Genomic DNA, 11,590 nt, shown 5'->3' with positions numbered 1-11,590 from the left:
TGAAAGCCAAAAAGAGAAAGAAAAAACTTAATTACACACCAAAAAAAAAGAACTTAACCTCCCACTAAATTAAATTTGACTGATCTGAGCTGGCACGCTGCCAGCCTGAGTGTCCGCATTGCGTAGGCCTGCACAGAGAACTGGAAGTGGGCCCTGAGTCACTGACCTGAGGGGGAGCTGGACGCTCTATCAGCAGAGCTGAGTATCCATAAAAGAGTTTTGATGAAACCTTTTCAGCGATGTAGTAATTCTTTCCTTTTTTATGCAGTTTTAGAAAAGGCCTGAGAAAAGTAAACTGTTTCATAACCTGTGATTGTGAATGTATAAACGAAGTGTAATTTAAATTACACTAACATTAGCTCTAATTCTACATTAAGTTATTGATACTCAGTATATCGCTGTGATGTTGCAAAGTTTGTTTGTTTGTTTGTTTGTTTATTGATAAATCGACTCATTGACATTGAATTTATTACATGTCAAAAAAAGGGAAATTATAACAGTGATACAAATCATAAATACTCCATACAGAAAAGCCATAAATGAACAAATAGTGAATCTAAAATTTATATCATCTCACCCTATATACCGTCATATGGCTAACTCAACTTAACCATTTGCATCAAGATACAGATTAATGCTCATTTATTAACTTCTGTACATACTGATTGAACACTCAAATCACTGTAGTTGTGGATTTTGAGAATGAGTGATGCCAAATTTATTGTCAATGTGTGCTACTGATGAGACATTTGTGTTTTCCATTGTGAACTCACAGTCTGATTGAATGAGTCATTGATTGAATCCAATCATCCATGCATCAATCAGCAAAAAATAACATACAGTTTTTAAACACACAGTCTACACAAATCACGTTACTGAAATGCTTAAACAAATCAGAGGAAATGTATTTAGCTGTTCAAAAACTTAAGTGATGAGTACTCATCCTGGGTGTCATCTCCAAGGACTGATTTGAGGAAAGGTACAACTTTGAAAAGATTAATATGGAAATCTCTGGAAGTGGCGTCTGACTTTGTCTGACTGCCTGACTTGCAAAGATTCTTGGTTCCCCAGCTGACCACTGCAACCTGGGAAATAAATCGTTGGTTACTTTACACAATCAACAGGAAATTACTCGTTCACATTTAATCATTTCAGTGGGTTTTTTTTTCTGTGATTGGATGCAAGGAAAAGAACAGCTGTTTACCTGTATTGTGCGATACACGAGATAGTCTTTGACCACAGCACCTCCAGAGTCACCTGTCCCAACAAATTCACAAACACACACACACATGTACGGTTACATCCAAAATAATGGGCCTCATTTACAGATCTGCACCAGTGTTGCTCATGTTTTAGTATATAAAATGCATCTAATCTGAAATCTTCTATGGCAGATTGACATTTTACTTGATAACTGAGACTTAAAGGGCTGAAGACTTTGGAAATTGAATAGTATTTTTGTGTATGTGCACACACTTTCTACAAGGCTCAGGATTTCACAGAAGCCTAAATATCCCAATAAATGTGATAAGGATATTGATAAAGACATGACATAGAGGGAACATACCTGTACATGCTATATGATCTACCTGAGGAAACTGACCACCAGTGCACAGGAAGTTATCAGTCACAGCAACCTCTGGATTTTTCGTTGTTATACCTGGTGCCTTTATCGCATGGCTGATGCATTCACCTCTCTGTAAAAAGAAGAACCAGCTCAAGTTGACTTTTGGGTTTTGACACACACATCAGACACAACACTGCTCAGTCATTTAAAACTCACATTATCGCCGACCTTAGCGCGGACAGTTTTTTCCTTTACCAGGCTTCTTGACTTTGTCAGGAAATAGAGTTCTTCAATATGATTCTTAAACAGGAGATCCTCTATATGAGAGACCACAAAAATACAGTTATTAAACCTGAGGCTCCAGATGTTTTGATCTAATGTTGATGTTGTTGTGACTAAGTTGACAAAAGAACATCCACTGTGTAGTATTTCCTCACAGTGTGGAGGTCCTGCATGCTTTCAGAATTTAGGCTGACTAGCACTTCTGTCCTTTATTGGTTTTAGAGAAGTTTATGCTCCAGCAACCCCAGCCAAACTTGTTATTTGAGATAACATTACATTCACTAAACACATTGGTTAGTCGTCATCCTAAAAGCTGTACGTTACAAGTGAAAACGTCATATCAGCCATCATAGAATGACAGTTCATTTTTCCAAATCATATTTAAAATATTAGGACTAAATTCACTGCAACACAAGAACAATTTTACTTTATTTAGCAATAAGCTACATGTCTTCTACAAGGCTCATCAACTGATGAGTATGCTGACTCTCTGCTCCAGACGTTCAGCTTTAGCAATTTTGCAAAAAATCATGTATTTTGTCATCAAGTGCATATTTAAGATCCCTTTAACAAGATTCTCCTGTAAAACAAATCAGCTGAAAACATTAAAAAGTTACAAACTAAAATCTACCAACATTCTCATTGTAAACTAAAAAAATACGTGCAGTGTGAGAACAAAAGCTTGAAAGGCAGCAATAGCAACTAAGGGAAGCAGGGCTTAGCAGACGGTCAGTTGTGGTTCATTTAGCTGGAAATATCAGATAAACTCAAATGTTACTTTAATGTATTGCAGCGTATTGCAGACTGTAAAAAGAGTCAATTTAGGTCAAATTGCCCGGTTCTCCATAAAGATAAGCAATTTTTAGTATTTATGAACCCCAGGCTGTGCATTGGTGTCACAGTGTGTCACAGTGTGTCACCTTGGTCCTTGCAGGTGGAATTACCAACCAGTCTTAGAGCATCACTGGTCTCCTGGGTGCAAGGTATGCAAACAGGTCTGAACGAGATGCCAAAAGACAATATAACACGATGATGTTTCAAGTAAACAGCTTTTAACACAGAATGTTTATTTATTTAAAAACATGCCATATTACAAATGTTATTTTACTAAGCATACTTCAGAATTTGTGATTAATCTATTAAATCTGTGGACATGTTTGTGTGTGTTTGTTGAAATTAACTTCATAGTAAGAAGCGTTTATCAATAAATCCTCAGGCAGGACTGAGAATGTAACAACAAACCCAGCAACAGTGATGTAGACAGAGCTCTTACCTGATATAATAAGAGAAGTCAACATATTCCTCCAGTTGAAGGAGAGCCACATCATAGTCATAGAACTCCGGCACGCCTTCATCCTCTTTAGCCGTGATATTGAATTTTGGGTGTAACTTGATTTTTTTAACCCTTCTAGCTGTAAAAGAGACACAATCAAGTGTATTATTGTTGCTGTAATGAGGAGTAGTAGTAGACAGTATGGGAAAATGTGTATCTTTAAAATCAAAATACTTTACTATAGCAAATTTGAAACTTAGAAATATCCATTATCAAAGCAAATAACTTCACTGGGTACCGTAACACTTATTTTTGTTGATGTAAACTTCTAAAATGCCAATATGTCAAGTTCAGGTAACTGAAGAGAGGAGACATAATTAAACATACAGACATCACAGGAAAATTTACTTACTTACTTACCTTGATCATCAATCTCAACCTTGATGTGCTCCTCCCTATCTCCAAATTTGAAGCAGTGAGCAGCAGTCAAGACAAACTCTTTGGTCACAAGAGAGCCAAGGCAATTTGTGAAAGTTCCCTCATTCTTAGAATTTAAATGATAAATGGATTAAAAAACAATGTAGTGTCATAGTTATATATTATGCAGAAGCAAGAACCGATTTTCTGTTTTTGCGTTTACTCAGCACAACATCTGGCACCACAGCAAAAGACAACATGGACAGCAAAGCATGCTGGTAGATAATTAGGAAGCAGTTTTTCCACAAAATCTCACATCTGAGGCCCTGACTCTGGTACTGTGTTGTCACTGAACCAAATCTCTGTGCATAACCGTTATTCTCTGGTCACAGTTATTCTCCTTTGTGGAAAGTATATTCCTCTAATTTTACTGTATTCAGTCTTCCAATCACGTGTAGGATTCAGTGACATCTAGCGGCGGTGAGGGTGCAGACTGCAACCAAATGAATACACTAATTAAAGCATACTTATGAATATTATATTCCATTTCTGCTAAGTCCGTTCCACTAGATGCCACTAAAGTCTACACACTGCACCTTTAATAGAAATTCCGAAATATTCACCTTGATAGTAATGAATACTACCCATGGAAACCTTTTCCTCTGGTCCCTTTCACTTCCTACAGTTGTTGAATTGTAAAGACCACACATGCCCAAAACTTCGTCTGCATCTGCATGAAAAAAAAAGCATTATAAAACAACAAATTCAACGTTGCTCAAGTTCATGGTTATATCAGTATAGAGTAAAGGCTCAGTATTGACACTAAACTTTACAAATTGGCAGATGTTTTTGTCCAAAGCTTTGGGAGCAATTTGGGGTTCAGTGTCTTGAACCAATTGCATATATAAAACATTACATTTCTACATTTTTTTACATTTAAAAAAGCTGATGCTTTTATCCAAACTAAAATTACAATAAGTGCAGTAAACCTCAGTAGGGACAAGAGCTAGATGCCAGAGGAAGTTGAAGTGCAACATAAAATGGGAGCCCCTAAAAAACCCGGAGTGAGAAATAAAACTGACTGACAGTCTTCTTAGAGTAAATACTTGATATGACAACTATCTAGTGTTTAACATTTATTTGTTCAAATGTTGATTATAGATGGAGAAAATGTGTTACCAGATTCATTCAGCCCTCTGCCATTACTTTCAGAGATGACTTACCAATTATTTCATCAAAGGCTTCCTTCAAGTTTATTAAGTCATTTTGCATTCTGAAGTAATGCCTGCCACCAGTCCCTGTTGCGAGGGGCTTCAGCTCATCATCAAGGATCTCATCTCCAATGGCAAAAATGTAAATGTCTGTAACAGAATAAAAAGCAGCACAATCACCGCTGAGTCGAGACACATAAACTAACTCAAGCTAAATTTAATTAAGTTGCAACAGATCAAATATAAAACTCACCCAGATAGTCTTCTCGTGATTGAATGCCCTGAATGTGGTTCATGTACACCATGTTCTTTATTTTTCTCACAGTTGGTTCAGGTGAACCACCCATATTATAACCACCTGCAATGAAAGAAAACAGTTTTCCCTGCTTTAACCTTTGCTCTTACATAAACATAATTCAATTGTATTATTAATACTTCATACAGGCTTTATACTAACAACTTTAAATCTGTGCTAATTTGATTACAGTTGTAATAAGACTACTGGAGTGAATTCATGCATATTTCACACATTAAATGGTTGAGGTATTAAATCCATGATTTAATATCTCAAAAGGGAAAGGAAATTACCATCTGTAAAAACGATGAGGACGTGACGATGTTCCTTAAAACCTTCATCTTTAACTCGTTGCTTTACCAAAGCCATGTCTTCCAGGAAGGTTATAAAGACTTCGTTCAGATTTGTTCCAGCAGTGTCTCTGTCTTTGACTCAAAGCACACAAACACACAGTAAAACATAACCTTAGGATCAAGCTGTTTATTTTTTTTAGCAATGTGTCTGATCTGTTTGACTTACTGGTTTCTGTAAAATTGTCCAATTTAGTCATCAGAGTGCTTAGTGTTTCTCTACCATCCATGAAATCCAAAATTCTGGAAAGTCTAAATACTTGAGAGGAGAAAAAGAGGACCTCATAGTTTGGAGTCACGCTAAAAGATGAAATCTGTGGAGACACAAAGAATATCAGTTAAGTACAAGGTGAATGAGTTTTAGTATTGTATGAACTTTTGACCTGAATGTGTATAAACATGCAAACTTGTGGAACTGCTGTGAAATGTTTTATTAATGCAACACCTCCACATGTATCAAACTGCTTATCGTTGTTATTTTGTTGAGTAATTGATCCATTTATCAGCATAAAGAGTATCCCGCAGTGTGCACTGACAACAAGCCAAGGGACCAACGCCAAGGAGCGTCAGTCAAGATTATGATGTGTAATTCATAATGAAATTATGATGGTCCCAATAGCCAAACGGGATAAGATTATGTTTGTACATGTTATGTGCACAGTGTGTGAAATGTGCCCTAAAGGTGTGTCAGATAGAGTTAAATGCTTCATAAGTCAGCTCACACCAAAAATACTGTACAATATATGACTTCATTGTAAAAATCACCATGGAAGCAGTTGATTTCTCTGTAGAGCCATAAATATCATTATAATAGTCACATGAGTAAGAGGCAAAACTGTTCATTTCCATGAATCAGTTAAAAACTAAAATGTATGTTTGTGCTAAAAATGTATAAAAAAAAAACATAGTCTGTTGGGGATGTATGGAAACCCAAAGTGCTCAAAATTGAATAAATAAATAAACAAGACATTATGAAAAAAAAGAAAAAAGTGACATAATCATAAGTGACATAATCATAAGTTAAATCCAATAAATGTTTTAGACGCATCTCTTTTCTTAAAGTTTATTGTGGGTCATTTTTATTTCATTCTAGCAGTTTTTGTTTCAAAAATGAACAGTGCTACTTTCCCCCCCCCCAAACTCTGTTTATATTTCATCAGGCCGTTTTCCCCGATGAGCATTGTTTTTTCAAATGCAACTTTTTATCAATACGTTTTTGTCCGTCAATCCGGACAATCAGGGAAGAGCCAGTTATGTGACAGGCTGTTGGTTTGGTCTCAATGAGCGGGCACCTTGGATGTCCATATCGGCTGGTCCAAATGCAGAATATTTGTGAGAAAAATACTTCTAAATAAATATAAAATAATGCAAAGTTGCTAAACTACATAATTTGTCTGACCCACCGATAATACTGTCCTCCTTTGCGTCACTCTGCCAAGCTCAATACAAACTCTAACATGTCATTTTATTCTTTATAAGATCAAGTAATTGATTAAATGTCCAAACCAGTCACACTAACTGCTGCATCCATCAACAGCAATCTCTACTTTCACCCCATGTGCATCCTTTAAATTGAGCCAACAATCAGCAAAACAATCACAATGTAACTCACCTCTCTATTCCCAGTACAATGTTGCTGACTGTTGGCAAATTTAGCATGAAGGAGAAAGAGTTCTGTGGCGGCGACCCTTTCCATTAAAAAAGCACTCTAAAACTTTAATATATAAACTTTTGAAAAAAGCTCAAGAGAAAAGCTGCTTGTTTCTCACCTTTGAAATAAGTGATTTTGTAACATTTGTTGCATTTTGGATGTATTCCTCTTGGATGCTCTCGGAAATATCCACAGCGATGTAGATGTTTAGTGTCCCAGTTTTTGAAATCCTGATTTTTCTCCCCTCCTGTGTGTCAACTGAACCATCAACAACAAATACTGTTACTGTTCCATAAGCTATATATGTCATATGATACTATATAATGTCATCTATCAAGAACTTAAAGGACAAGTTCACAATTTTTCAAGTCTGTCTTAAAACAATAGTCATGTGCCCAAATGAACATTGACACATGTTTTTCTTGCGCTAATCATTCCTCTATTCATACTGGCCATTAGACGTTGAAGCCATTCAGGCATCCGGATGAGTCAAATCAAGTAGATATGTTTCAACGTTACAGTCTTTTTTAGTGCCTACGTCCCTCTTTTTGTTACTATTCTTCCACCGCAGCTCAACAGGGGAACACAAAGAGGTAATTTGATGTTAAAAAGACTGTAAATGTGGCAGATATCCACTTGACATGACTAACTCAGACTGCTGAAGCCTCATATAAGCTTCATGATTACAGTGAGAAAACCTCTTTCAGTTTTCATATAAGGGACCTGACTGTTGTTTCAAGACAGACTTGATAACTTGTGAACCTATACTTTAATACAAGAGAAGACAAGGCAGTGTCTTCTGAATTTGTTACACATTAAAAACATCCTTACCTGCAGATTTGCTTGTTTAGATTATATTAATATATGCAGAATTATTGTTTAATGTCAGTAGTTTTGGTGCAATTAACTAAAAAAGAGGATAAAATATAAAATTATCACTCGTTTTGAATGAGACAAAATGTCATCAGCCTCACTACTAAATTATGGTGTAGTAAAAAATGATCACAATAAAATTTCTATTAAATTTAAAAAAAAAAAGATAATAATATCATTAGTTCCATGACCTTACCTGTTGGCTCATAAGTGGTGAGGCTGCCTTTGATTGCACTGCCAAATGCCTCTGATACCTCTTGTGAAGTGTCATAGGTGTGTCTGTCTGCAAGAAGCAAAAGCCACATGAACAAGGGTTGGAATAAATGTAACAAAGAAAAGTGACACAAAAGAAAAAGCTCTGCAGACAGAAAACAGCTCCTGTGATCATTATTGAACCAAAACAGTTCAAAAGTGGTGGAGATTTCAGTGTTCATGGGTGGGAAGTTGGTGAGGGATTGTGTCCTAGTGAGTGCTTAGCATGTCTGTGTAGATCCCACCTGCTTCTGCACAGGCACTCTCACCAACCAATAGGACATGATCCCTCACTGGCTTCCCACCCGCTAACACTGCCAGTAGCAGAGGTTCATTGATACAGTTTGATTTCACCTATTCATCATCCAGCCGAGTCAATTCAAAAAATAACAGCAGATTTATTTCACTTAGATTTAAAAAAAAATAATAAAATTTTTTTTTACTATATTTTATTTTTTAATGGTAAATTTTATTTATATATTTATATCACCTGTCTTTTGTAGTAGTTGTATTTTTCTCTTACTTTGTATGGTTACTTGTGTTTTCTCTTGCCTTGTTTTTTGATTGTTATGCACCACAACACCAATTTGCCACAAGGCAAATTCATTGTATGTGCAAACCTACTTGGCAATAAGCCTGTTTCTGATTCTGACACTTGGGACTGTACTGGGTACTTACTCACCCCAAACAACAGACAGTTGCAGAATTAAAGACGCAGCTGCCTTTTTTTTTCAAGACAGAAACTATTGTGAAACAGGAACTCGTCAAAAGGTGAAGATTGTATGCAAAATACAAGTTAGTTACTGTAGTTACTTAGTGAGATAGCTAACAATTGTGTTGTCAATGAATGAGCTAGTGTGCTAACTAGCCAACATCCACAAACTGGCCTATGCCACAACATTGTTGATTAAATGTAGGTCACAGTTAGGTCAGCATAGGTCTTTTTGTGACATGGAGAGCTGAAGCCATGATGTCACCTCTGAGCTAGCTTTCTATTGGATGCAGTGGCGTCAGTGGCGTCAGTGGCTACCACAGAAATGGACTCAGTCATTCAGTGCCATTTACTGACTGGCATAAAAACTATGAGATTAATAGATATTAAAGAAAATGTCACATTAACGCCTCTTAATTAACTCGACAACCCTAGTCATTGCTTTTGAATGTTGCAGCTTTGCTGTTGCAGGTAGCTGTCATGCAGAAGAACTTTTCATGGCAAAACTTTGGTCAAATAACACAAAATGTCAACAGAGTTTGTAGGTATCTGTCTTACAGTAGCATGCTGGTTCTTGGCCAGTCCACTGGCCACTCTCCAGACACACTCTTTCGCTCGACCCCACCAGAAAAAGATTGCCATTGCAGCTGTATTTCACTTTGTCACCAACATCAAACACATTCCCTGTTCTTAAGGCACCAGGTGGGATGCCAGGATCAGCACAATTATCTCCTGCTGTGGTGAGAAAAAAAGACAAAAGATAAGTCATAAAACAGTCATGAATTCAGATGTATCTGAAACCTGAAAGAAAAAAAGAGAAGGAACAAGTAGGGATGGATACAGATTGCTGTTCAGGACTTACCATCACGGCTACAGATGGGAGTGGAGCCGCTCCACTTCGTGTTTGATAAGCAAACACGTCTGAATGAGCCACGTAGTTTGTATCCAGAGTAGCACTCATACGTGGTCTCATTGCCCACAAAGTACCTCTCCTGAGGAGGGGACACGTTTCCATTCTCCAGCACATTAGGGTCTGGGCATTCAACCACTGCAAAACAAGATAAAATGATCTGATCAACATTATCATGTAGAGCAGATGGCCTGAGGCAAGGTGCAACACGTCATCTTCACATCACTTACTCTTGCATCTCTGTTTACGAAAACGTTTGGGTGCTGGTCTCCAGCTGCTATCGAGCTGACACAGACGGATCAAAGCAGGGTATGGATAGTAGCCCTCAGGACAATGGTAGACCAACATGCTGCCTACACTCAGATTCTTGGTCAGTGTGTAATTACCTCCCTCAATTTCTATATTCGCCTCTGTGCAATCACACCAAACTTCACCACCTGAAAAGAAAAGACACTTATAAGGTGTAGATGAACATCTATGATTTTAGAAAGCTTCCTCCACATCCACTGTTTTCACAAGCTGAGTCACTACTCCTCACAGTGATTACAAGTTGTATATTTTACATTTGACCACATTATTCATGTTTTTGCTTCAGTGAAAACACAATGAATATTACTCAAAATTGGCACTAAGAGTAGCACTTTACAGGAACATAAAATGATCTTACTTCAGGAATCAGTCATTATGATAACTTTTACAAACTCTCGATGGTCTATTTAATGTTGAACTGCTCCAGAAAGCAAATAGTTCAGACTGGAGAGAAAATATTGGATGGTATTTTTCACCTGGAAATTTACCTTCACTAGTCAAATTGATGTTTTTCACCTTTTTCAGCAGCATTTAAAATTGCCACACAATTGTACATTATTGCAGTCCTATTCAAAGTTACACATGATTGTTTTGTAAAATTCTGCCATAAATGAAGAAATATAATTATAAAATATAAAAAATATTACATCCAACTATTTAGCAAATGGTAGCACAGCACCACCTATAAGATAAATATAAATACATGAATATCATGAGGAAACAATGCCCTGAAGACAATTAGGAACATTTAGAAATTCAAATGATATATAAAATATATGTCACTAAATTTCTTTTATCTGAAGTTGAAACAGGAGCTCACCCATGCAGAGGAGACATGAAAGAGCAGTGAACCAAATCCAGTGGACAGAAAATCCCATGTTGAACCTTAAACTGGGGAACAATACAAAAATGAGAGGATTTCACTGGAGTCGTACATTTATTTCAAAACGGACAGTGATGTTTCAGACAACCTAAGACCATCCTGCTACTTATTAACTCCATGACAAACAAAGGCAGATCAATAGTGTGTGTCTCTCAAAAAAAAGACATTGCATTAGATATCAGGTAGATTAAAATAACTTGTGTTTCAATCCATTTTACTAATATAGAAATAAGCAGGTTACTTTCATTTAATTATATTCATTATGTACTGTATTAAAAATCACCTTCAGTAGTGTTTTTTTTTAATATTAAAACTCTTACGATGTGCAAAAAAAAAAGGAGAAGAAAAAGATCTTTGGTTCCTATCATGAAAGACATTTAAATAAATCCAGTACAGTTTTTATTATTGTCCCTCTTTTAATGCTGTAGTCCAAATCATCCAGGATTTCCCACCATGTGTACACACAGGGACAGGGTCACATGTCAGGTAGAAAAAACAAAGTAATTGTGAAACCAAGACAAAGTGCAAACGTTTGCTTCATCATTTCCCGAAACACGAAGGCACATTTGAGTATTGCTTGTTGACATGTTGATTCAGTTATTGAT

General features: G+C 36.6%; 1 protein-coding gene across 1 annotated transcript; it reads right to left on the bottom strand.

The window, feature by feature from the left end:
• Positions 1-504: 504 nt before the first annotated feature.
• On the bottom strand, positions 505-11,124 carry LOC121909858 (complement factor B-like). The gene is made up of 18 exons (XM_042430642.1): positions 10,923-11,124; positions 10,024-10,230; positions 9,746-9,931; positions 9,442-9,618; positions 8,116-8,202; positions 7,165-7,304; positions 5,565-5,709; positions 5,339-5,476; positions 5,004-5,108; positions 4,763-4,900; positions 4,163-4,269; positions 3,543-3,666; positions 3,123-3,261; positions 2,770-2,846; positions 1,784-1,884; positions 1,568-1,697; positions 1,205-1,257; positions 505-1,085 (listed from the first exon to the last, which is right to left on the bottom strand). Exons 1-18 carry the CDS (start codon positions 10,978-10,980, stop codon positions 909-911), a joined length of 2,289 nt encoding a protein of 762 aa, XP_042286576.1. The 5' UTR covers positions 10,981-11,124; the 3' UTR covers positions 505-908.
• Between the last annotated feature and the right edge of the window lie 466 nt (positions 11,125-11,590).

This window comes from Thunnus maccoyii, chromosome 13 (assembly GCF_910596095.1).
Source record: "Thunnus maccoyii chromosome 13, fThuMac1.1, whole genome shotgun sequence".
Lineage (NCBI taxonomy): Eukaryota > Metazoa > Chordata > Actinopteri > Scombriformes > Scombridae > Thunnus > Thunnus maccoyii.
Note: the sequence above shows the minus strand (reverse complement) of the source record. Positions and strands in the feature narration are given on the sequence as shown.

Coding starts and splice junctions, on each gene's coding strand:
- LOC121909858 (XM_042430642.1), bottom strand. CDS start 10,980: ATGGGATTTTCTGTCCACTGGATTTGGTTCACTGCTCTTTCATGTCTC. Junction 4,270..4,762: donor AGCCTTTGATGAAATAATTG/GTAAGTCATCTC, acceptor TTTTTCATGCAG/ATGCAGACGAAGTTTTGGGC. Junction 3,262..3,542: donor GGTTGAGATTGATGATCAAG/GTAAGTAAGTAA, acceptor TCTCTTTTACAG/CTAGAAGGGTTAAAAAAATC.